Genomic DNA, 27,695 nt, shown 5'->3' with positions numbered 1-27,695 from the left:
AGCTGGACCAACCAGACTCCCTCTCAGGAATCTGAATTATGACATATAAGGAGAGAAACAGTCAGCTAGTAGTGGGTAGATGTGTGAAAATAACACAAAAGGAAATAGAGACAGTGAGGAAAGTGTCAAAGTGGCTGAGGGGGATTGTGGGGCCTGGGCAGGGGACAACAAGCTCCTCCCAGTGCCTGACAGTATTCCATCTCCATGAATCTGGCTGAGCGGCTGTATTGGGTTCCTGGAGAGAGGTTTGTCTCCCTGCTGCCATATGTAACCTTACAATACAGCTCCTTTCCTGAAACAGCCTGAATGAGACACTTGCAACCTCCCAAATCTAACTGATACATAGTTCAAAATTTGGAAAAATTGTGCTATAAACTTCAGAAGCAATTTGGTACAAAGAGGTTCTTTACCTTTACTAATTTTAGGAAACACATTTTTGGAAACAATATTAGCCATTGCATATGGCTTCAATGGGTTTATTAAAATTTGTAAGCTGTTTCAACAGAAACACCTCCTGCCTGCAAAACAAAACAACACAAAACGAAATTATGTTGAAGGTGTCGTTGTCATCATTTTTGGAATTAAAACTAGGAGGATTAGTGATGATGGTTTTCTTCCAGGGCTGAGGTAAATTTGCATGGCTTGTTGTTCCCTCTTGTTGATGCAAATAATCGATATCTAATCTATAGATAAGAAAGATAGAGTGATATTGATTGAGCCTAATGTGAGGGCTAGCCCAGAAGCACTCTCTTCCCTAGGGAAGAAAGTCCTCCAAGGAAGTGTGGTTTACAGCATGGTTATATACCATTTCAGAACAAAGAACATACATCAATCACGACAGGAATACAGTTTCTTTTCCCCCAAAGTCACAAGGAGATGTTTTGCTGCAGTTTAGCACTTACACAGCAGGTCAACTTGACCTTAGTTCTATGGGAAGAAAAGCTTATCTTCAAAGAAGTACTGGTGTCAGTGTCAGAGAGAGGGAGACATTCATCCCTGTCTTTAAAGAGTGTGCTCTTTGCTTTGGGAAAATGTTTGGGGCAGATGTACAATGCATGTTTGGTGGGCCGTAAATCAGGCTGCTCTGGGGAAAACAAGTTTTAGGCCAAATCAGATATAAACCAGAATGGCTTCCCCATATACCTCAATATGTGAAAACTTATTATTATTCTTATTATTTTCATCACTTCTAAATTACATACTTTATGTGGTTTGTTAAATAATATGCCATCTAATTGATAAGTTTGAGTCCTATGTTTAAACATTTTCTCTCAATTTTTTTTATTACCAATAAGGGCAGAAGGTGAAACTCTTTGGTCATTTACTTAGGTACTGGTTTGTACTGAGAACATCGCTTAGAGCACAGATTTCAAAAAGGAGCAGATAATTTGAGTGTAGCAGAAAACTATATGAAAATGTCGGAACATTGTGTAGAGGGTGAGCACTTGGGGACCTGGATTCTACTTGGTTCTGCTACTAACAAACCATATTATCCTGGGCAAGTCCCTTTCCTCGTCTGTAAAAGGGAGCTGTGTGTCTGAAATTCTCTCCATTGGGTTATCTCCCCAACAAAAACATAAGCTGCACCAAAGCAGCACCGTCTGCCTTGTCTGCCCAGGGCTGAGTCTGAGAATGGTTCCTGGTACCTCGCAGGTGCTCAGGAAATATTCATTGCTATTGAACAATCCATGCTGTACACTGGTCATTAAAAAGGCTCTCTTCCATTTGGAGGGCCTTAGCTATTTTTTAAAGTGCTTTCACTTAGCAGGAGCTCAACACTCCATGGCCTGAAATATCACATTTGGTTCTCAGGGGGTGCACACTCCACTTGTTAATTCGGAAAGACAGGCATGGAGAAGCCTCAAAGAGCGGGAAGAGGAGTGGGTGACAAGTTGGAAGACCTGGCCCCCTACTAACTGCTGTGTGACTTGGGGCAAGTCATCCCATGTCCCCAATGTTCTGTTTTCTCATCTGCAAGGTGAGAGGGCTGAATTAAACCCTAAGAATGCTTCTGGTGGCACACCTCTGACTCTGGTCCTGTTATATATGACAAATGGATATTAAGGACAGATGAATCCATTGGGAAGGATGTGGGGCTGCATGAAGAATGAGGGCAAGGTGATTAGCGCAGAGGCATCAGTTCATTAGAAACATCAAGACAGGCAGACTGCTTTTTGTGTGCACCAGGTAAAATCCTTTATGAGCATCAACTGCGGTGGCTCCTCCTTTGCTGTTATTGGTTCATGGAAGCAGGTCACTGACGTCAGCCATGTCTGCTGCCATACCCGCTGTCATGGGGTGCTAACCATGACATGGGAGAGAGCCTGCCAGCTTGCAAATCCATGAAATGTCCGTGTTATTTAAGTTGCTCAATTGTGGGGATCCTGATGATTCTGCTATAACTTTTATCGCAAATTCTGGGTCAATCATATTCAGGGTCCCTTTGAAAAAAAACGACTAGGGGATTCATCCAGTAGTAAGTTGCCACTGACCTCTATAATTTGTCACATTAGCATGACCCTAATTTCTTCAGACCAAGCTCTTTTGGTCCCATTAGTAAGAGGCACCAATACGTTCTAGCATTGCTAAGGAAGGGAATCTTTCAGTTACATGAATGAAGAAAGAGACACACAGTCAAGGCAGCGTGGCCAGCAAGATTGTAATTATGCTTGAAAGGCGAGTCTTCTGTTAAAGGGTCCAGATGGACGGAAAGGAGTAGGAAGCAGGGAAGGAAAGATGAGCCGATACTTGGTTGGCAGCGTGACTCTGTGGCTCCTTAGTGGCCCATCAGGGCTTCATTAGGATGGTCTTCTGGGTTTTCACTGCTCGTGCTTCCTGTGGATTTTACAATCCTGCGTCTTGTCAGGGGCTTAGCTTAGCCCGTGGGATGAAATACGCTTGTGCGGTATCAACAGTCTGGAAAGGAAGAAATGCCATCATCAACTTTCTAAACCAACACAGGGGATGATACTCTCCAGAACTATGTTTGAAATATTATCATTTCACCATCATTTAATCCTTTGTTAATAAAAAAATATTGAGCCTACTCATATCACAACTTCATTACCTTCTTCCCTCTTAGCCATTAACAAGAATCTTTTTTCCATGTTCTTGAATAGCTGATCACTGGAAATTGAAAGTAATCCAAGAAGTTCTTGGAGGGGATAATAAAGATTTTCTCGTTGTGTAAATGCCCTCTAGAGGGTTAATTACAGCAAATGATACAGCTATGTCCTGGTCTGTGTGTCATTCCGGGAAAAGGCCAAGTCTCAGAGAACAGACCAGAGGGATTAGCCTGGTTAGAGTTGCCAGTACAGTTCATTGAACAAACAGTATGCCTTTCCCTCTCGGATTTTGGTTACTTCTGACCCTCATAATACAAGAATTGTGTCCTAATGTGGTATTTTTGGCTGTCCGGATTTGTGTGCCTTCAAGCCATCACGGCACAAATGCAAGTTACCTCCAATTCTACTCTGTTTTTGTCTGAAAGGATTAGAACTGGTACACCCATCTGGGCATCCAGATGATGGTGACAGACCTAGCCCAGTTCTCGGGGCAGCCTGGACTGCTGGAGCTAGACGGTGACTCATAGAGGCAGCCAGTGTGGCTCAGGGGATGGATTTAGACAACTGATACTAAAAATGGATCTGACACTCATACATATTTACAATCCTCCATTGTCCCCAAGGCAAAAAGTGGCCCTTCAAGCTGCCTTTTCTTTCCGGGGACATTCACCTGCATCAGAATATATTATTGATGGCAGTGGCAGTGGGGATTGGCAGGGGCTTGAGCGGAGGCAAAAGGCATGACTTGTCTTTATTGCACTGCCCTGGCATGGTTTAAATCTGGATGCTCGAGCTCCACAAGCCTGTAGGGATGACCCTGCCCTGCCTCTCCTCTCTCAGGTCAGTAAAGCCATCGGAAACGAAGCCTGACAGCTCTCCTTAGGAAGAAGTGCTTGCTATGTCCCTCCTTGGTGAACGTAGACGAGCACATTTACCTGCAGCTGAATGGGGGTACCATATGAAGTTAATGCTACATCCTCCTCAGCTCCATCACTGTCTCGGGCTGAAAGCCAAAGGAGGGAAGGGCTGGGTTAGTGTCAGAGATTCACCTGGAAACAGCACATGAGGACTATGAGAAGACTCAGTGGCTTGAAAGGAGGCTCCTGACCCTTTAAAAAGGAATTCTCTGCTGAGGCTGTTTTTTAAAAAACTCTATGATTTAAAAAAGAGTGTTTTTAAACCTTATGAAGAAGGTTGCTGTAAATGGACAGTGTTTGGTGTGTTCAGGAGAAGCACATCTGTGTTAAGTAACTGAAGAGACTGAAGATTCATCAGGACTTTCTAGAGAAAGAGTGCCAGTGCTGGGTCAGGGTCTTCACTCTCCCAGCATGACCTGCGTGACCTTACGCATCTCACTGTCTTCAACAAAAAAATAAATGGCCTTAACTAGATCATCTCTCAAGTCTCTTTAGGCTTGATACTCTACCAGCTTTGATCCAATTTAAAAACTGGACATAATAAAAAAGATCCCCAATTTTATACTGTCGTAGAATAATCACACACATGGTTATTGCGCTAATGTCTGTCTCCTCAGCAAGACTGTAAGCTCTCTGAAGACAGGAGCTGTGTGTGGGCCTAAGGCCCAGATGTTTGATGGTAACAGACATAGTTGTGTCTTTTTTTGTTCACACTTAGCGGCTGTAGTGTTGGGTACGCAGACGCTGGAGCAGGACAGCTCATCTCTCTCACTTGTTAGCTGTGTGACCTAGGACCAAGTTCCTTAATCTTTTGTTGCCTTTGTTTCCTGATGGGGGTAAAAGAGGTGATGATCATAAGAGTAAATCAATTTCATAGGGATGTTTTGAAGGTTAAATCAATTAATATACAGTATAGAAGGCTCTTGGAATGAGGCATGATATATAGAAAACACTAGTGCTATCCTTTGTATATTATTATTGGTGGTGGTGCTGATGATGTAGTTATAGTTGATGCTCTGACATCCTCCTTTACTGGCATTTTTTAGAGAAGTTGGATCCTGTGAAACATGAAATGCTCTTCTTTCCTTCACAGCAGAATGAACGGAATCCTTGGTTTAACTTTGTTCCTGGTGGCATAACAGGACTTCAGCCCCTTGGTAACCATGTTCATCCAACATTCTCATCAGACCAGATCATAAATTAGAGAAGCCTAATTCCCCAGCTCTAGTTATTGTTCATGAATTTACCAAAAGGCTGAGTGTTTCTTTCTCTATATAAATCCTGCAAGCACCTCATGGTGTGAAGTCTGAGTTGAGTAGGTGAGACCTTACATTTATACGTGGAGGAGGCGGGGACATTATAATCACCATTTAAAGACAAGGGGCCTGAGCTCCTAGACGTTGAAGAGCTTAGTTTGGTCTCAAAGTTTGTTAAGAAGCAGAGCTGAGCCTCAAAGCTAGGGCACGTGAGGCCCCAGCCCGCCCTCTTTCTGCTGCCCCATGCTGCCCAATTGTCTCATGCTCCCTGAACCTTTCTGAACGTCATTGCCCTTGCCTAATCTGTCCTCAGACCAAACGAACCCTGCCCAGACTCACTGTTTTCTTCCTTACTTCATGCCAGTTCTCTCTCTGTGACCTGTAGCTCTTAAGGGTAAAAAAGAGTGGTTTTGTGGTTTGTTCCCGCAAAAGAACAAACAAAAATTATACCGCCTGGGACTAGTTAATTGGGTTGCTCCTTGTAAGGTGGGTGCCTTGAAGAAAAAAATGTTGAGAATTGTCAAAAAGGGCTATGTTCAGCAAAAGCTGATATTCGCTATAAGGAGAACAACTCGAAGGGGTTATGTTTTCAGGAACATTTTTCTCTTGGTTCACATCACATTCACCATCATTATAGTCATTGACTGATTTTTACGTTGCATAGACTCATTATTTTTGTCTTAATACCTTCAAAAAGAATCCTGCTAGGTTTGTCTGTACACATTCAATCACTGGATGGGAAAATGTCCACAATAATGTCACATTTTCAAATATACATGGGTGTTGCTTTTAGCAAACTTGAGATAATAGTATTCTAAGTAATCTAAAACAGATAAAGTAGACAATAATTAGAACAGGAGTTTTCCCTTCATAAAAAAAGATTCATGGATGGTATTCTATGTTTAAGATCTCTGCAAATTATATCATATTTAAAATTCTTAGTTAAAAGAGCAACTGATTTTAAAACTTCAATCAATATACCGCTTTTTAGGAACAGATTTATAACATAGGGCAAAGAATACTTATATCCATTTGTTTGGTGTCCTGTAGTAACATGCCTGAATGCACTTTCATTCTGCATCCAGATGTTTTTAATATCTTGGAATTAAGTCCATAAGTCACTTCAGAGAGATAAAGTCTAATCTTCTTTTGAAAGACTTCCAGGGAAATGGAGTCCTTAATCCCCTTTGCTGATCTATTTCAGTATTTACCAACTCTTGTTTTCATATTTTACCTAAATCCTTCATACTTTGGTTTGAGTCCATTTCTACCCACTGTCTTTCGTTGGAGACAGAAAGCAACAGGAGAACAGCCTCTTGGAGAGGTCTTCATACTTGTGAAATTCCCTGCTAATCTCCTCTTGTCTCACTCTTTTTTTAGCTGAATAATTCTGGTCCCACAACCCAGTGGTAAATCAAACAATTATGTGCCTGGAGTCACAGCTACAAACAGTATTAATCAGAAGAGTCACATGAAAAATGCATGCCTCGTGGACTCGCACAAAATGTCATGTTTTAGTACAGAATTTAGAGAGAGAGTCTTAAATAGTCTATGAGAAAGGCACATTAAGAACTACCATCTCAGTTTCATTGTCTTAACTTTTCCACAAAGGTCGGATGTTATAGCCGTTTAATCATCTTTGTGGTTTTCCACTGAGCCTCTCCAAGTTCCCCACACTTCTCATGAGTGGCTCCCAGAACTGGAATGGGTATTCTTGTGAGAGACTGACCGACGCTGAGTACAATGGCCTGATTGTTCTTGCTGGCCACACGTCTGTTTATACAGCACTGGGAGTGTTTCTTGAGCAAACAAAACAAAGATAGTGGTGAGCTGCTTTCCCACTGTCAGCTCACGACCTACAATAACACTTAGGATTTTTAAACTTATTTTTATTACACAATACTTGTCTGGCTTTAATCTATTTTGTGTCTATTTGTATGTTTTTTCTAGCTAGGTGTAATCCTGTACTTTCTATTGAGTTTTAATCCTTATTCTAATTTGTGATATTTGTACTTTTTCCAGGTGACCTAAATTCTGATTCTGCTCTCTAAGCTTAAGTTTCTTGTTATTCTGCCGAATTTTGGAGAGCAATCTATATGTTCTTTACTACACTATGAATTTCTTCTCACAACGTCAAACTACATTGACAATGATTATCACTGGCAGACCACATCCTGCTCAGAAAGGGATTTTCTAGCCATCCTCGAGTAATGAGGAGAGGACCAGGAAACATTGTACTTTGCAAGCCCTTGCACTTCCACTAAGACACTTAGAACAATTTAAACATTTGCCTAATCTTTTTGGGGTATGAAATATTGATCACTACAAGTCCCATTGTGTTTTGGATTATTATGAAACTCTAAGAACTTCTCTGTCTCTTTCTCTCTCTCTGACTTTCGTTTCCTGAAAACATACAACAGCAATAAAACAGACACGAGAAGTTTTCGCCTGTCTTCTGGTGAGAACTATGACAAGTAGTTTCGAGAAAGATTGACTCTGCAATTCTGCCACAAACCTAGCAATCTGATGATGCATCATCAACAAACAATGAAAAATTGTTATAGGAGGAATGTATGGTGTCAATTTCCGACTCGCAGTCAACTGAGCTGAAAAGAATTAATGATGGATCTATCTGAACAGAATTTAATTTGAATGTGTAATTAGTCATAGATTACAGCTCAAAAAAGTGTATGCACTTAAAAGGAAAGCTTCTATTAATTTTTGAGCCTGGTGAACATTATGTGTGCTATACTATATATAAAATAACATCATCTTTGCACATTAGAAATAAATTGTGAGGGCCGGCCCGGTGGCTTAGCGGTTAAGTGTGCTCGCTCCGGTACTGGTGGCCTGGGTTCGGATCCCGGGCGTGCACCGACGCACCGCTTCTCCGGCCATGCTGAGGCGGCGTCCCACATACAGCAACTAGAAGGATGTGCAACTATGACATACAACTATCTACCGGGGCTTTGGCGAAAAAAAAAAAAAGGAGGAGGATTGGCGATAGATGTTAGCTCAGAGCTGGTCTTCCTCAGCAAAAAAAAAGAGGAGGATTAGTGTGGATGTTAGCTCAGGGCTGATCTTCCTCACAGAAACAGAAACAAAAACCAAAACCAAAAAAAAAAAAAAAAAAAGAAAGAAATTGTGAGAAATCAAATGCCTATTAAAACACAAAAATTGATGTAAAACTATGAATAGTGTTTCAGAAAAGAATTAATGAGTTTTGACATATTTCCAGGTAACTGAAATAAGGCACTATTTCCCCGTGTTGTTGGGGTCCAAGCCTCCTTGTTGTCATGGATAACATATTTTATTCTTTAACAATGTATAGGCAGGTGGCTTAGTCTTATATAAAGATAAAAATCTGACCTAGAAATTATTATGAAAATGTCACATAGGCAAGTTGCTTTATTTCTACTAATGATTATGCATCTGAGCTTTTACTCAGAATTCTGATTTAATGGCTCTTCCTGTCACTTTTTGTAAACCTTGAAGGCTTTCAAGTAGTGAATGATTTGAAAAGTAGGAATCCAGAAGTTATTGAGCTTTGTGACTTTAATGAGGTGATGAGTCCTGCGAATCAGTTTATCATGCTGTTTGGACAAATTAGCTTTGAGATAAATTTAAAAAATGTCAATCACTGTTGCCAGGATTGACTTTTGCACTTGACAAGCAAAACATCTGGACCGAGCATTATATGCCCCGCCATTGCGTGGTCCAAGCTTAATTGGGGGCTGGTTAACTCATTTTCTAGTGAGTGCCTTTCTTTACCCAGCATGAGCACTCAGAGCCACACCCTCTTTATTTAGGGCCTTTGATTTATTTCTGCCTTGGCCTCTCCCCATAAATCTCTATATTTCAGAAGAACTGATTTTGCATAAGAGTTTAACCTTGATTCTGGGTCTCTTTATCCCCACGCTTGAACTATTATGTCACCCACCTAAATTCTGACCATTCCCTCATGGTTCATCCTATTGCCCTTTTTCTCTCCTGTTTCTCCCATAGGAGAGCTTCCCTTCTCCCTGAATCACTGGGGAAAGTACCTCTTGAGAGCTCCTGGTTCTCCACTCGGAAGCTGCGTTGGTAGGCTGGGACTGGGCCGGCATTGCCTTGTACAGGGCAATCCTGCTTACACGACCTGTAGAGAATGCAGAGCTCAGGTATGATGTACAGCAGCAGGAAGACCCAGGCATTGGTGACCAGGGCAATGCAGATGACAGCGTCGTCCCACTGGGGCTGCCGCTGGAGCTGTGGGTTGCCTCTCATGAGCATGGAGATCCACACCACCCAGATAACGATGGAGATGAGCACAGTGACGAAGATGAACCTTCCATGCTGCTTCCAGTTCTCACATGGGCCACAGAAAGTGGCTTTGGAGACAAAGAACGTGAGGGCCATCAGGAAGAGGACATAGATCAGGAGTACAACAAAGTCCACGTTGAGCTGATAGGGTGTCATACACACCCACATCGTACCTCTGGTCATCATGAGGGTCACGTACTCAATGGCAATGATCATCTGCAACAGGCTGACACCAATAGCAATGAACAGAATTGTTGTCCAAGAGAAGGAGACTCTACCTCGGACTAGCTTCACCAGGTTGGAGGCATGAGCCAAAAGGCATGAGAAACAGAGAGCAAAGAGAACCCCAAAGAGAAAGTAGCGTACGGCGGCAGTTTGCTGATTGAGTTGGATGATGAAGGCAAAAGCAAGGCTAAAGAGCCCCAGCACACCCAGGAGGAAGAGGAACTGGGTGGGGAGGACATTCCACTGGCTGCAGTCTTGAACCTTTCGCATGAGAAAGAGAAATGCCAAGAGTAGCATAATTGTAACCACTATGCCTATTGCCGCCAGGGACTCTAGAACAATGCCCCATGTCCCCTTGGTGTCACAGAGGAGATAATAGTCCCCAGTGGACTCAACGCAGTCTTCATACATGGTAACTTGTAGGTAGACCTCCCAAGAATGGTCTTCTGTTCCCCTGTGGAAAAAAGATGAGACAGACTTATGACTTTGCATCCACCTAAGAGAACGCCTCTTGGTTAGTCCTATGCAGGCACTATAATGTTTCTTATTCCCAAATGAAGACACCGGGACATAAAGAATGAAATAGCTCAAAACTATCAAATCCTCAAAACTATCTTAGCTCCATCCTGCTGGGAAAAGCAGAACAGTCTTCACTTGGCGGCTTCAGATAATTCGTCCATCTTCATGTCACAATTTCCACCCAGGCTTTTTGAAGCCTAAGGCAGAATCTTTTTCATAAAATGGAGTGGGTGATAATGTTTGTATGACTGATGGGATTCCAGTTATATCAGGCTCCAGAACAAAAGTTGTCAACATTAATGGATCATTTGATCGTTCAAGATACTGATACACTGCTTGAAGGAGACAGGCAGAGGATTTTTCCTAGTAATTCTAATAACTGTTCCTTCTTTTCATTCAAGTCAATCCAATGCAACATGTTATTGTTAAGTACCTATTATTTGTTCATTGAAGAATTATACAAAATGGTCCCCCAAATAACTTTTTGGACAGTTTAGCATCAAAACTGAGATTACCTAGGAAAAAATTTCACATATTCATTTGGAAAAAAGTGCCTTGCAGTTGAATACCCCTAACTCCACTCCCCTTCAGTTATTCCCAAGCCAGATGGCCTGAGTGATCCAGGTTTATAGCTGAGGGCATGGTCCTTTCATTCTGACTTACCTTCTCTGTGTCCACGCTGGAGGCTGAGGCTGTAGTGGCTGCGAGGTTGTGACTGCCAGTGAGTAAGAAGGAGACAACCTCAGCTTCTTTAATCGCTCCCCAAATGGGCGGAAGGACTGGAGGCCCTTACTCAGGTTCCTGCAGCGCCTATAAAAAGAACCGGAAGGTCAGAAAGACACACCTATTCCAATTTCTCAGCAACTTTTCTATAGAGATCTCTTTGGTGAGAATAATTATTTTTCATTCTACTGCGAACTAGGGGCACCTGGGCCTTAAGGAGGTCCTGAAGAGGGTGTGAATTTAGGAAAGACTGCTTCGGCCCCATATACTCCACTGACTTCAGGGAGCGGCCAGAGGCCCTCAGTTGGCATTCCATGAGGATGCTTCATTCTTCTGACCTACTCCCTAAAAAGCCATCTCCAGAGTCTTTCTCACATCTTGATTTTGACCATAAGCTCCCAAAGAGCATCCATTCAACAAAGGAATAGGAGTTTTACTGGGCCGTAAAAGTGACAGTGGTTGGCAAAACTGTGAATTAGGGGAAATTTGTCTTCTCTACTCTACTGCTCTCTTTTCCTCTCCTTTGGAAGTCCTCAGGCCTTGGCTGTCCATCAGATCTGGGCCTCTACTTGGACTAGCTCTTCCTGGTATTGCCGAAGGCTTTGGTATCATTTCCTTCTCTCCTTCCTCTCCTCACCCCCATCAGGATGCACTTGTTCTGGGTCTTATTCCACCAGGGCATTCCCAGGGCCCAAGACAGAAGAACTCACAATTAAACGTTACCAGCTGATATTGGTATAACATATTCCTTTTCTCCTATGGTGACATACAATCGAGCACCCTTGCAGTGTGCAGCCTATACTGACTGCGGGCCCCCTCCCCACCCCCTGTCCCCAATTTACTCCTTGGCTCTTTTCCTGGATATTTGCATTTTGACAGAGGACTTCTGAAGACCCCAAATCAAGCCCTGTTAGTCTGATTTCAAGTCACTCTGTGATTGTACCTTTCTCGTCCAATCATATTTCTTTCAGGTCCCCTGGCCCCGTGGTTTAGCCAGGTTGGTTTTCCCACTGCCTCACAAAGAACCAAGCTCCCTGCTCATCTTCGCTTAGATGTTGTCGCTGACCTGAATCGCCTTTAGCTCTATTCCCATTGATTCTGTTTCCTACCCAAACACTTTCCCTCCCTCTAAGATCTAGCTCATCTTACCTCCTCTATGAGATTTCCTGCCTTTCCTGATCTCTCTAGCCCTCATGGATCATCTCCCACCATGAACTCTACAACACATAGTGTCTTTGCTGTTCAAAATTATGGAAACCATATTTTCTGCCTATTTAATGTGCATTAATTTATTAATAAATATAATAATAAATTTATTACTTTATTTTATTTTATTTGTATTAGTCTCATCCCCTTGATTAGATTTATAGCTGCTTAGGGGTCAGGTTCCACAGTTTACGCCCCCAAAGCACCTGGCCTCAAGGAGAGCACCTCCTAGATGATGCATGGATCTTCGAATTGAAGGATTCCAACAATAGAATTCCAGGACTTGTGAAGGTATTTTTTAGCACTGTGGTTTTCCAACAGATGATTTTTAAAGGAAACCACCTACAAATAAGTCAGGACCTTAACAAACCCCAGACAAATTCTTTTTGAAGTGGTATTTTATCTTGAGAGGCTCCTTAACTGTAAAACACTATTTTTTTTTTTCTTTGAGAGAAGAATATTCTAGGGAAGAGAGTCCTCCCCTTTACTTGCTTTAGGCATAATTGTGGTCTGAAGCCGTCAAAGCTAAGGGTAAAGGGATTTTCCAGATGATGAAATGTGACATCCGTGAGAATTCACTCAGAGAGCCTAGTGAGTGGTTAAATTGGTGTCGTAGAACAACAAAGGGTTTCCCACTTAATTCTTCCAAGGGGGCTGTTTTGGTGACCCCATCCCTCGTCCCACCCCCTTCCAGCTAGTTAGTCACGGTCATTCCTCACTATTCTGAAATTGAGGTTTCTGGAGTGCTTGTCTTCTAAGGAGATTCCTCCTGACCTTCTGATGGCTTGGGGCAGGTGAATTAATGGGTTAATGACCACAAAGCCCTTTGAGCACCTTAGATAAAAGAACTTGCTTCAGGTACTAATTATTGTTATTTTAAAATCTGGGGTTATAGAATTAACACATCTACTGCTAGGCCCTAAGGAAATGAGGGCCCTCTTTGCCTACACACATCTGCATTACTCACATCTCATTTCTTTGGGCTTTTATGTGGCAACATCACGCCAAAGAGCTCAGATATGGCTTTGATGAATCAAAGTGTATTGGTTACAAGTCCATTAAAAATGGAGCTGAAACCAGTCAAGAGGCCAAATGCCTTTTGCCCAACACCTGCTTGCATTGTTTTCTTCTCCCAGAAACAGAGCTGGAGGGAATATTAGAGGACACATGATCTAACCCTTTCATTAATAATTAATATTAAGGAAGCCAGCATTATCACATGAGGAATTTAATAATGAGGAAGCAGAGGCCCAAAGACATGAAGGGGTGTACCCAAGGGGTGGAATTTTAGAGGAGACTGCCAGGTTGTCTGAGCCCTGGTCATTCTTGCTGCCATCCCAGGCTGCCTTTCCTGACACTTCCCACCTCAGGAGAACAGGCCTGAAAGAGACAAGCCCTTAGACATGACATGTGGGTCATAACCAGAAAGAAAAAGAAGATAGATTATGACAGTGCATCAGACATTCTTCATCCTGCAACTAATCCTGCAGCTGTCACGACTGGCCGTGAGAGGCCTGGCTGTGTGGGGGGGATGCGTCGGCCACCGATGAATCATTTGCACTTTTTGCTCACTGGCGTCTCCAGCGCTGGTTTCATAGGGGTGTAACCAGTGCGGTTGTTCAGGGCGCTCCACTCAGAAGTGTCCTGTGCTTGGAGTTTAATGCTCTGTGGTTACCATCTTGAAATTCTTAATAATTTTATCCTTGAATATGCGTTTTGTGAGTGGAGTCAGATGGGACAATGGGGCATGTGCCTTGGCTCATGTGCCATTCTGCCTTTCATTGCATCCCTGCCTCCCTGAGACAGGTTCTCAGCTGCCCATTTCATGCCACTCCTTGGTGCCCTGGGTTGCCTGGCTTCCCCGTTTCTGCTTCTGGCCCGTGACTGCTGCCACACTTTACTCGGGGTCACCTGTCCACCATGGGTTGGGGTGGTCGGCCCTTGGAAAGGGGGTATTGAGTTAACCACGTCCACATTTTCATTTTGCACCAGGCCCTGCAAATTATCTCGCTGGCCCTGGGCATCTCATTGATTTTCTTGTATGTGATGGTTAACTTGATCAGTATTATATCAGGATGTTAACACTGTACAGTTTAATTGTGTATTAATATAATGTGCAGTTAGTTGTGAAGAATCCCAGTGTTTAATCTGGGTCAGCATGTTGTCAACACTCTCAACCGAGTATTATTAATGAATGTTCAGGGTATTTTTTGGAAAGGAAGTTATCTGACATTTTTTTCCATTTTGTGGCTATTATAACATTTTAATTGAACTAGTATATATTGCTCTTATTTTGGGTTGCTTTATTATTATTATAAGAGAGCAGAGGATGTGAAAAATATAGAGGTATGTCCTGGTTCAACTGCTGGATCTGGAAGTATAAATATGATACTATTGAGAAAAATGTTGACTACTAAAAATTTTGATTTTATTTGAACTGCATTATAGAAAGGAAAAAGTAGATGCAGGATCTTATAATGAAGATTATTTAAATGTGATTTAATAAAATATACAAGCTTAACAAAAATGATAGACTTGACGTATAATTGGTAATAAATTTTTTGTGTGTGTGTGAGGAAGATCAGCCCTGAGCTAACATCCATGCTAATCCTCCTCTTTTTTTTGTTGCTGAGCTAACATCTATTGCCAATCCTCCTCCTTTTTTTTTTGCCCCAAAGACCCAGTAGATAGTTGTACGTCATAGTTGCACATCCTTCTAGTTGCTGTATGTGGGACGCCGCCTCAGCATGGCCGGAGAAGCAGTGCGTCAGTGCGTGCCCGGGATCCGAACCCGGGCTGCCAGTAGCGGAGCGTGCGCACTTAACCCCTAAGCCACGGGGCCGGCCCTATAATAAAGTTTTTATAGATGAAAACTTAAAATCTTTAAAATTAAAAATGCACCTGGGAAAACAACATGATATCCTGTCAATAAATCTCTCAGATATTTCCAAAGAAGAATACATAAATTTACCAATAATTTCTAAGTTGTCAGCTACTACTATTAATGAAAGAGCCTTTCAATCATCTGTTTAGTAATATATCAGGTGGCAAAAAAGAAAATGGATCACATAGCTACTAAAAATTACTTTTTCCGGATGTATGGAATGGTACATATTATTTTTGATGATACATATTATTTAAAATGATAAATCAGCTTATAAATTTAAAATTATACCTCTTAGTATACCATAATATCTCATCAAATCTGTACTATTTCAGAACAGAGAGAAGCAATGTTTTAACAGAATTATAGTCTGATATATATTTTGTGATTCAACTTGATAAAAGCACTGATATTGGAAGTTGCCAACACTTTTAGTTAGATCAGATATGAGTGACAAGACAATTTTTATAGAGGATTTTTTGTGTTGTTTAAATTTAATTTCACTCATAACTGGATTAAATATAATCTCTGAGTTGGAGATTTAATAGAGCTAGCTGTAGTTTGTTGGAGATTGTTGTCTCCAATTCTGAGTTGGAGATTGTTGATTCAATATTATTTAAACTGGAAAAATCATAAAGGAATTACAAGCTTGAACAACAAATATGACCAGAAAATATGGCAGAGTTATTGGAAATTGTTCAAAATGATTAGCAACCATTGTTTATTCATTATAAAGCTTTGGCACCTAAAGAAATTTTTCTTGAATCTCATGGATTTTTTTGAAATCAAATGAGATTCCAGTGAGCAAAACATTTAGAAATATTTTGCTCAAATGTTGGAGCTGACCATATCCGCCTACTATACATGGTGGGATTTCTGGTTGCTAAAGATAAAATACTAAGCTAAGTACGATATATAAACTCAGAAATAAGATTTAGATTTCTTGAACTGAGAAACTATCTCATTTGGCAAATATTTTTGGAAATGATATTTGGATAGTAAAAGTGCATATTTCACTGATTTTGGGGCATTCCTAACTATAATTTTGGGAGAAAACTATGATATGTTTTAACATGTCAAACACTTGAATCTCGGCTGGCCTTAGTGACTCTGCTGTAACCAATGAAACGTGGTGGAAGTGATTTGTGTGAATTCTGAGGCTAGGTCAAAATAAGCCTTGCAGCTTCTGCTTTGGTCTCTTGGGATACTTGGTTTCCAGATGCTTTCTCCTGAGACACAGCTGCTGTGCTCTGAGAATTCCAAGCTACAAAAGAGGCCACATATATGTTCTCTGGTCAACAGCACCAACTGAGCCCAGCCTTCCAGCCATTCTTGCTAAAGCACCAGACATGGGAATGGAAAAGCCATCTGGGAAATGGATCCTCCTGTTCCAGCTGTTCAACTGAATCTTCACTGAACAGAATTTATGTACATGTCTATATGCAAGAATTATTTGCATTGCTATGAGTTTTCTGGAAGTTAGTTTATTTCTACAGAGTTCTAAAATAGCCTAGTGAAAGCCAAATGCACACATCCCTATAGATCAGGTAACCCCAGAGGCACTGGCATTCCGTTGAAAGGATGTTCATTCCAAAGTCTTTACATTTTCCTTATAAATGAAATAACTCTAGCTGCTGTATGTTCCCAACATTATTGCAACACATAGAAGAGAACATTATAAAATCAGTTTGAATGAAATAAAATTAGAGGTATTGTTACATATTACTTTTCTCTCAAAGTCACAATCATTACTTTTTAGAGGAAAATCTTAAGCTGGAAAGAAAAACATTTGAATAAAAGATCTATTTGCTTTTCAAAATTCTGAATTGATAATCGAATTAAACTTGGTGAACAAAGAACAGAATAAGTGATTCCATTTAATTCTCACGCTGAAGAATGATTACAGGACATGATGTTTGTTCTTTGCATTAAGATTAAAGAAAAATTTCCAGTGCTAAATAGAGAGTATTACTATATTACCAACCACAACAACCTATTTGGGTGAACTTTTAGGGTTTTCAAGTTTGATTGGATTTAGAAAGGGAAAGACCAGGTTCAGCAGAGCACCAGAGGTGCATGTTGCTCTGTCCTCATGTCACGTCCACTGGAATGAATTTACCAACAGATAAGCACATCTGTTCATTAAATAAAAATCATGGGTAAATTTTTGTTTCTGTATTTTTTATTTTGGATTTTTATATTCTATATAAATATCAATAAAATAATATGCAATGTTAACTCTGCTTTGCTTTCACTTTATCTTTGGAAGTAATGGGAAATATCATTTCATAAAACATTTGTCTAAAGTATGTATGTGTGTGGTTGATATGTAAAATGTATTTCTGACCGTGGGTTGGGGTAAAAAAAAAAGTTTGAAAACTACTAGTCTCGTCAGTTGGGCACTGGACTCCACTCTGACTTGCGTCTGGATATCAGCTATGAACCAGCTCTCTGACCTTGGGCAAGTTTCTTGATCTCTCTGAGCTTAAATAAATGTTTCCTCTTCCCTGTGGGTGTATTTACATAAAGGAAAAACATCAATAATTTTTGTGATAATTTGGTCTGGGCTGAATTAAAGAGTTTTGAAAGCAAAGTGATGATATAAACCATATCAAAGGTTAAAGAAGACTGTTTAACCTAGGAATACGACTAATTTTAAAGGGCTTTTATACCCCAATTATCAACATGCAAACTATTATGTCAAAATCAAATGTTAGGTCTACGTATCAAAGTAGTCCATTTGTTTACTTCTAGAACTTCTCTCTAGAAATATATTATTGGCATTAATTCATTCATTTGCTTGTTTATTCTTCTAATGACTTTTTTTTGAGCATCTATTTTGTGCCACTACTGTGCTTGTGCTTGAGGTATCACAGCTAAGGAGACTTAGGGCCCATTACCTGTGTTCAAGTTGCTTACAGACCAGCGTGGGTGGAGGGGAAGCAGGAAATGAAAACACCAGGAGGTATTCAGTAGATGATCTGTGGGTACACCAGAGACGGGGTCAGAGAAGACCCGTCAGAGGAAGAGATGTCTAAGCTGAGTTAAGCTTTGTGGAATGAGGGGTAAGAGTGGCCCAGACAGAGGAAAGGGCCCGCACAACGGCCGAGGTGAGGAATGGCAAGTAGGTGGGTGTGGCGGGGGCACGAATGGGTGAGAGAGGAGGAGGAGGGTCCCAGGCTCCTGCGTTTTAAGGAGTATGGATGTCATTTTATTTATTGTATTTAACCTTTATACTGCATCGCATTTAATATAATTCATTTATTCACTTATCCAGCACTTCGTTATGGAGCATCTATAGCTGTTTCTTGTACCAAATGCTAGGGATATAGTGGCAAACAAAACAGACATGTTTCTCGCCCTCCATGAGCTTACAGTTTAGTGTGAGAGCAGCCATTACAACAGCAAATAAAAAATATATATTTTTACTGATTGTGGACGGTACTATAAAAGATGCTGTGATAAAGAATAAAGGAGTGAGTGCGCCTCTGTTAGGGTGGGTTAGGAGGGACGCTCCGAGAAGACAACATTTAAGCAGAGCCCCAGAGGGTGGGAAAGAGCGAGCCACACCCGTGCAGAGCGGGAGGAAGAGCATTCCAGGCAGAGAGGTCAAAATGAGCAGGAGCCCGAAAGTGCCAGCGAGTGTGGTGTGTGTGAGATATTGAAAGAGGGCCACTGTGTCTGCAGCAAGGAGGGGAGTAGCAAAGGATGAGAGTGGAGGAGGAGGCGGGCATCAGATGGTACAGGCACTTGAGACCCAGGGAGTGGAGTCTGATGCAACAGGAAACCACCGCACGGCATTAAGCAGGGAAGATCGATTGTGTTGTGAACAGATCAGTCTGGCTGCAGAGTGTCTAACCTACTAAGGAAGACGAGCATTTGAGAATGGATTAGAGAGGATCAGGATAGAAAGCAGGAGGCCATCTCAAGAGTCCAGGTGAGACGTGACGGCGGCTATTAGTTTCCTAGGGTCGGGTGGGGGTGATGGAGAGAGCCAGTAAGATTCAAGAGACACTTTGAAAGTGGAATCTCTGTCCGCTGGTAGTTGGGAGACAGAGATGACGGAAAACTGGGCTCCTGATACTCCCAAACCTGCTCCACTGCAGCCTTCCACATCTCAGTTTATAGTTAATCCATCCTTCTAGTGGTTCAAATAAAAAATCTTGGAGTCATCTTGACTTTTCTCTTTCTCCCACGCCCCATATTAGGTCTAACAGGAAATCCTGCTGGTTCTACCTTGAAAAGATATACAGACTGCTCACTTCTCACCGCTTCAATGTCACCATTCGTCATCTCTGGTCTGCGTTGCTGCAGCAGACTCCTAACTGGCCATCTGCTTCTGCTCTTGTCCCCCAACCCCAACCCTGTGCCTCTTACAGTATATAACCAATACAGCAGCCAGACGGATCCTTTTATTTATTTTTATTTATTTATTTTTTTGTGAGGAAGATCGGCCCTGAGCTAACATCTGCCAATCCTCCTCTTTTTTGCTGCAGAAGACTGGCCCTGGACTAACATCCATGCCCATCTTCCTCCACTTTATATGGGACGCCGCCACAGCATGGCCCGAAAAGTGGTGCATTGGTGCGCGCCCAGGATCCGAACCGGTGAACCCCGGGCCGCCGCAGCGGAGCGTGCACACTTAACTGCTTGCGCCACCGGGCCAGCCCAAGAGGGATCCTTTTAAAAGTTGAGTTTGATTATGTCACTCTTCTGCTTAAAATCCTGCAATGACCTTCTCCATTCTATACAGAGGAAAAGCCAAAGTCTTTAAAGTGGCCTCTGAGGATTTAAATGACCTTGCCCTTCTCATTACCTCTCTGACCTCATCCTTTGCTCACGCCGTTTCAGCCTCTCTGACCTGTTCCTCAGTCACACAGGCTCACCTTGTCTTAGGGACTTTGCACCGGCCATTTCCTCTGCCTAGAATGTACTTCCCCAGATATTCACATGGCTAACTCACTCACTGCTTTCAAGTCTGTGTTCTCTAGGAGGCCTTCCCTGACCACACTGGTACAAACTTCACACCACCCTCCCCACCCTGTACTCCCTAACACTGCCCATTTTCTTGTCCTGCTCTACTTTTTAATTTTGCGATAGCATTTATTACTTTCTAAAATATAATGTAATAAGTGATTTATGATGTCTTTTTTTTCTTATCTCTATCCCCTACTCTACAAGGGCAAGGTCTTTGTTTTGTTCACTGATAAATCTCATTGCCCAGAACAGCTCTTGGCAAATGGTAGGGGCTCGGTAAATATTTGTGAAATGAATGAGTGATGAGAAGGAATCGAGAACGTGTTAAGCCAGAAAGTGGAGCCAAATACCACAAACAACAAGCAGAGGCTAACGCATGGTTAACAGGGAAGACTTAGAGGCAGAGGGTCAGCACAGTGCATGTGGTCGCCCAAACTCTCACTCTGGGCCGGCCAGGGCTGGAGGCACTGTGGGTTTGTGCTCCAGGAGAGGGGCCCCACTCTTCCCCACCCACCCCTCCATTTTCTGTAAGAGAAGTTGTGAGGAGACAAGAAACACCTGGCCAACTGATCAAGTTAAAATGGGGACTTCGCAAGAGGAATGGCCTTGTTGGCAAGAGGAACGGCCTTGTTGGCAAGAGGAACATTCAGATCTCAGATGACAGCTGCCCATATAGGGGGCCTGAGTATCATCTAGCAAATAAGGGAGATTCGTCTCTTCTCAGGATGATTTCCAGTGTTTTGACTTGACCAAGTAGGTGAATGGTGGTGCTATTTGGAGAGATGAGGAAGATTGAGGGAGGAAAAGGTTTTGGGAAATGGAAGAGTCTGAACCAAGAGTTCAGTCTGGACATGCCAAGTCTGAGATATCTGTGAATTACTTGTGTGAATATACCAAGTAGGTCGTTGGATATATGCATCTGGAACTTATAGATTTATTTCTGCCTTTTTGTACTTTTTATTATGTGCCAAGTTCCTGTTGGCATCATAGACATGTACCAAGCTGGATGGCATACAGGGAGACAGGCTACCCTCTCCATCCTCATTTCCTAGCTTTCTTTCAGCAGATGAGTGAATCGGGAAACACATTCACTCATTTATTCATCTCACAATCACACACTGAGCTTTTGCTATTGTACTGGTATTCTGCTGGGTGCTGAGAGTACAAAAATGAGAAATACTAAATATCAGCACTCAAGAAAATCATTTCTAATGGGTGAGATATGCTGACAAATACTTGAGATTTATGCATTCCGAGGTATGTGTAACTTGAAGAATAAATTAATATTTCCACCACCCTTCCTACCAGAAAGAGATCTGCCAAAGAGGGTGGATCTTATCAATTCCTTATGACTCTGTACAAGTGATTATTTCAAAGGCATTTTTTTATGCCTTTGTGTCACTAAGAGAGGGACTATTCAGTGCATGTCTCTGCAATGGACCCATTTCTTACTTCCACATGCCTGAGGGTCACATTTTGAAAGGAGATGGGATGCATTAAAAAATCAAGTCAGGAAGAGAGATGGGATGGAAATGAATACTTGGGAGTCACCAGGAGACAAATGGTCACAGAACCCATGGGCGGGATCTGCATCGTCACTGATGGGCTCATCTTGGGAGAGTGTGAAGGGGGACGTGATACGGCAATACGAGGATAGAGTATATCCCCCTGGAGAACACCAACATGTAAGGGCTGGGCGTGGAGAGAGAAGCCTATGAAGGAAGTAGGAGAGTAGTCTGAGGTAGGTGCACCTGGAGAATGACAGGTCACAGATGCCAAAGGGGTAACGAAAGGGAGGAGGAGAGGTCTCAGTGTCAAATGGCACAGAGGAGCCGTCTGACCTGATAAAGACCGAAATGCACGTGCTGGACTTTGCAAATGAAGATCGATTTCAGAGCAAGTAAATGCCTATGAGTGGAGTGAACGAGAGGAAAGGAAATGAACACTTTGTGTATAAAGTCATTTGTAAGGCAATTTGTGGAGGAAATGAGAGAACTGAGATGGTACCTGGAAAGCAGGATAGGATTGAAGGAAGTTTTTTGTTGTTGTTTTAATTGGAGAGCGCAAGCATGATTATATGTCAAGAGGAAAGAGCCAGGGAAGAGGGAGAGATTGAAATCTCAAGGACGGAGTAAAATAGACTAGAAATCCTAAGCAAGTGAGAGAGATGGCCCCCAGCACACATGACAGGATTAACCTTGGATGGAAGGCGGGACACCTTATCCTCAGAGAGATGGAAGGATTCAAGGATGGTGTTCTCTAATGACCACGAAGCCTCTTCTCTTAGGAATTAAAATCGACTTCCACAACTCCCCTAGCCCCCCTCCCTTTCATAAAACACACTCTGCTCACATGGCAAGCACCCTGCATGAACCCACAACCTGGTAGCCCGTAAGGAAGAACTCTAAAATGAGAGTGGAGAGAACGCGATTACAGACATGCCTTATATACTCAGAAGTATGTCACAGACATTATTTAAGGAAGGGTAAGAGTCCTGTGTTTATATTGGTGGCATAAGAACTTCTTTTAGCTGAATTTTAATCTACAGAGGGAGAGGGAGAGAAGGCAGACAGGGCTGCTGATTTGACAGGTGGCAGATAGGTTGCTGCTGGCTATCTGGGTTGTTTCTGGAGTTTTAAGTTCATCGCGTTTGTTCATCTAAATTCCAGGCAGTGGCATATACCCTAGGGACACAGGGATTATATCATTGCCACTCTGGCTGAGCTGCAGAATACATTATACAGGAGGAGGGAGCATCCACCCAGTGTCCTCACTTGTAGAGTCACATTCTGCCTCATTTCCTTTCTTGCCAGACAAGGAAACCAGACACTGAACTGAGTGTTTAGTAGAACTTGGTCCTGGAGCTAAACTGCCTGAGTTCCAATTCCGGCTCTGTCAGGTACTGTCTGTGTAGCCTGGAACATGTTAATGAACTTCTCTGAGCTGCCCTAGTTTGTCTGTAAATGGGGTAGAGATGACAGTGCCTGTGGCTAACTCATAGGGTGGTTGTGTCCAAGAAATAAGGTCATTCCTTTAACGAGTCTGCGTAGTGCCTAGGACTTGGGGAATGCTCAATAAATGTTAGCTATCAATAGCATTTATTTTTAAAAATTCAAACTAATCTACATTAACAAGACTGAGCATCTATTGTGCACATATCCTTATGCTATGGGGTGACATGGGGACTATAAATCACAAAGGAGGAGGGGTGTAACTGGAGGGATCAGGGAGGAATTCAAAGACTCTTGAGGGGGACTGGAAGGATGGGTAGAGGACGGATAGAGAGGTTCTAGGTGTGGGGGCAGTGTGGGCAAGGCATGGATGGGGGGAAGTGGGGAGCACCTTAGGGGAACTAGCATTTATCCTGTGCTACTAGAGGATAAGGAACCCAGGAGAGAGGAAGAGGCGTGATATGAGAAGAGGCTCGCTCATTTATTAAAATATAAAAATGACTTTTTGATGAGCATCTAATTAATTCATTGCCAAGGAAAACTTAATTGAAGTTTTACCTGATGTTTGTTTATGAGCTAGCTTTACACGGGCCACACCAATTTTTGCCATACTTTCAGTCATTTCCACCTTACACGGATTGATTCTTGATTCTGCATTTGTGGATATTGCTTGGGTCTGTCTCCAAATTTCTACGGAATGATGGTTGCTATAGAAACAAAAATACGTCTAAAGAAAAATCTTACAGCTGATCAAGAAGATAAATTCAAAGGCAAAATCCATGGCATTCAACCAAATACATACCCATCGATGTGGCATGCTATGAAGCTTTAATAACTGTGCACAAGATCAAAGTAACATTACTCAAGAGTGGAGAAGCCAAATGTAAATGAAGCAGGTCTTCCTTAAACAAGGGATGACCAACTCCCTGAGCTCAGCCCAGTATTCCACTCTATTTACATCCACAATTGCCGGCGGCCCTGGAGCACTCACAGGAGCAGGAGAGTGTGGTGTTGTCCTGTGGTACACGCAGGACAAAGTTTCCTGTCTGGTGCTCATAAAACATACAAGGATATGAATGCCACAGAAAGACGGCTTCTGGCGGAAGGCAGAGCATCCTTATATATGCAGTTCCAGAGAGGCTGCCGCCTTAAGGCTCTGATCCTGAGCATTAAACCTAGAGCATAGTTTGGATATTTGTTACTGTCTTACTCTGCTGTTTTCCAACTTAATTATACAACATTCTAAAATATTGGCCATTGCTCTACTCCAGACTGTAGGGAAAGGCAGGGTGAGATGGGGCCAGAGGGTCTTTTCATCAACTTCTATTTTGGCAAAGATAGAGACAAGAGAGCTCGTGAGAGTCCGGGAAAAAGATTGCTTTACTAGTCCATAGATTGGCAATTAGAAACCTTGGTCTCTGGGTTCTGTTTTTCATTATTAAATCCAGAATGAGGATAAACATTTCATTTTCTTGCCTCCTATCCTTCTTCTCTCTTAATTCACTGTATCACCATCATCTAGTCACCCCTATATCCTCACTGTGGGGTAGGGGGCTGAAAACCACTCTCTCCTTCATCTTGACGATGCTCCACTGTTTTCGGTTTTGAAAGGGGGAGACAGGAGAGATGGAGGAAGCAGAAGACACTGGGAGGGGAGGCAGCAAAGTGCTCCTGGGCCATGCGCATTGCATCAGAAGTGAGAATGTAGAAGTAAAACCTTTAAGAGCTCCTGCAGTCTGGCCTCAGCCCATCTCTCCAGTGTCTCCCACTTCTCACCTTCCCAACTCTTGACTCCAGGTAAATATGCCCACTCACTGTCCCCTTGCAGAAAACCCTGTAGTTAGCTACCCCAAAGCCATTGTGAGTATCATTCTCTGGTGCTGCTCCCTACTATAGAGGCTGGAAAGCCAAACACACACACTTTCCCCATCTCTGTTGCAGGTATGGGTGACTCGGTGTGTCAGTTCTGGCCCATTAGATATAAAAGTGGAAATCTGCTGGGGAAACTTCTGGGAAAATTCTGTTTCCTCATACAATGGGACAGAGGCAACTGATACAGTCTTTTCTCCTCTATTCTTTTTCCTGCCTTGAACACGGATGAGATGGCAGGAGCTACACCAGCCATCTTGCAGCCATGAGGGAAAGAGCAAGGAAAGGGCAGAGATGTAAGCATTGAGCCACTCAACCTATCTCTAGATTTCTTGCTATGTGAGAAAATAAAACCTTTCTAGTTTAAACTACTTTGGTTCAGTTTTCTGTTACTTACAGCTTAATTCATTCCTAAATGATATATGACTCTGAACTAGGTGCTGGAGATATAATGGAGAACAAAGCAGGTATGGGCCTTCTTCTTATCCAATGTATAATCAAGTGTGAGAGACAGAAAAGAAGGAAATGGATAAGTCCAAATATCACAAATGGTGGTATTATGAAGGAAAACAAAAATACAATGCTATGATAGAGAACTATGGGGGGGCCTACTTTACACAGAGGGGTCATTGAAGACCCTTTTGAGGAGGAGGGGATTAAGTTAGGACCCATAGGATGAGAAGACCCAGCCATTTGAAAAAGAGGTTAAAAAAAAAAAAAAAGCGTTTCAGGCAGACATAACAGCTTGTTCAAGGGCAAAAAAGAGCTTAGTGTGTTCAAGGAAGTAAAATTCACTGTGGCTGGAGCATAGTAAGCGTCAGATTGGAAATAAACGAATTGGAGAAGTGGTCAGGGGCCAAATCACTTAAGGCCTGGCAGGTCATGAAATGGAGTTTGCGTTTTAGTCTAAGGGCAAAGCGAGAGTTTTTAAGTAAACATCCCTCTGGATGTTGTATAGAAATGGACCAAAGGGACTTGAGAGTAGAGATGTGGAGACCAGTTAGGAGGCCGCTGCAGGAGTCCAGGGAAGAAGGGTGGTGACGTGTCCTAGGATGGTACCAGCGGGGATGGACTCAAGAGCATTCAGGACTTAACACTCGCTGGTCACCCTTCCTTTCTGATTTTCCTCCTATACCACTGGCCATGTCTTTTGGATCTTTGTCAGGCTCTTTTCCTCAGTTCTTCTCTAAATATTAGGGTTCTTCTGGATTCTCACCTAGGTTCTCTTCTCTCTTTACTCCACAGCCTTTTCCTGGGAGAGTCCAGAATTCATCCACCCCAACTATATATTTTTTGAGCTCTTTTTTTTTTTTTTTAGATTTTCTTTTCTTTTTTTTTTTGTGAGGAAGATCAGCTCTGAGCTAACATCCGATGCCAATCTTCCTATTTTTGCTGAGGAAGACTGGCCCTGGGCTAACAACATCCGTGCCCATCTTCCTCTACTTTATATGGAACGCCGCCACAGCATGGCTTGACAAGCGATGCGTCGGTGCGTGCTCGGGATCCGAACCTGCGAACCCCGGGCCGCTGCAGCGAAGCGCGTGCGCTTAACCGCTACGCCACCGGGCCGGCCCCCACCCCATCTATATATTGATGACATCCACATATACATCTCCAGGTTAGGTTTCTCTTTTTAGCATCAGACTCATACTTCCAACTGTCCATGAGATAGCTTCACTTGGATGCTCCACGGGCCTAAATACACTACTCCCCAGTCACCCTGCTCCTCACCTGTTCTCCCTACTCAGATGGTGGCAGCCCCATCCACCCCTCTGCCCAAGCCAAAATCCTGGATGTTGTACTTAAGCCCTTCTCCCTTATCTTACTCACCTGTTGATCATCTCATCCTGTTGATCCTATTTCTCTCCAAACTGTCTACTTCTCCCCAACCCGCTGCCAGAATCGTGGTTTAGGCCTCCATCATCTTTTACTTAGAGTCTTGTGACTGGTCTCCCTGCCTCCAGTCACATTCCCTTCCAATCCACTTTCCACACTGAGGACAGAATTTCCCTTCTTAAACATGATGGTATCATGTTCCTGCTCAAAGCCACTCATCATTTTTCTGAGGATAAAATTCAAACTCCTTGACATGACCTAAGGCCCCTGTGGCTGCACAGTGTGTGAGCCTGGGGGACCCTCAGCCCCTCATCTGTGTGTGGGGATCACGACAGTACCTCCCTTGTAGAGTGTGTACATGGAGTACATGGGGGTGCATGTACGGCGCCCAGCATGGTGTCTGACAGCCGGTGTCGTTTCCCACTGATCTTCAGAAACAGGTATGGCCTGTCCCTCAGAAGAGACTGCTGTTCTGAATGGCCGCCATGAAGGTGAGGACATAGCTCTCATTCCTCTCTTTAGCAAACCCCACTTTATGTCCAATGAGAACCTTTCATGGTGAGGATTAAAGCTCATTTTTCTGTTTCTTCCCTCATGAGCACCCCATGGAGCCCTCACTACTCACGTAGTAGTCTGCAGATGGGTGCTGAGGTGGGTTTCTCTGGAAAACCTTTCCAGCTGTTGCAGTGAGGGCTGTTGACAGGGCCGGGCCCTGGTGCACCCTAGGGGAATCCGCATGCCTTCCCCATGCCCTGTGACCCGCCAGGCTCTTCCACACTCGCATGCTCACCCACCCACTCTGTTCCAGCTCAGCTGCTTTCCCCCCGCCCCCTCACAGCGTCGGGTCCCCTTTCCTTCTGCAGGCCAAATTGCACGTTGTTTCTTTCATTTCTATCCTTTTCAGTTAATAAAACTGGATCCCAGCTTTTTCTCATCTCATCTCATCACCCTGAATAAATCCTCCA

General features: G+C 42.8%; 1 protein-coding gene across 1 annotated transcript; it reads right to left on the bottom strand.

Annotated features, from left to right (window-relative positions):
* Window positions 1-3,961: 3,961 nt before the first annotated feature.
* On the bottom strand, window positions 3,962-11,088 carry GPRC5D (G protein-coupled receptor class C group 5 member D). The gene is made up of 3 exons (XM_058557405.1): window positions 10,948-11,088; window positions 9,282-10,219; window positions 3,962-4,068 (listed from the first exon to the last, which is right to left on the bottom strand). The coding sequence occupies exons 2-3, from the start codon at window positions 10,174-10,176 to the stop codon at window positions 3,962-3,964; spliced, it is 1,002 nt and encodes a 333-aa protein (XP_058413388.1). The 5' UTR covers window positions 10,177-10,219; window positions 10,948-11,088.
* Between the last annotated feature and the right edge of the window lie 16,607 nt (window positions 11,089-27,695).

Source organism: Diceros bicornis, chromosome 17 (assembly GCF_020826845.1).
Source record: "Diceros bicornis minor isolate mBicDic1 chromosome 17, mDicBic1.mat.cur, whole genome shotgun sequence".
In the NCBI taxonomy this organism is placed as follows: Eukaryota; Metazoa; Chordata; class Mammalia; order Perissodactyla; family Rhinocerotidae; genus Diceros; species Diceros bicornis.
This window is presented reverse-complemented; position numbering and strand designations above follow the sequence as displayed.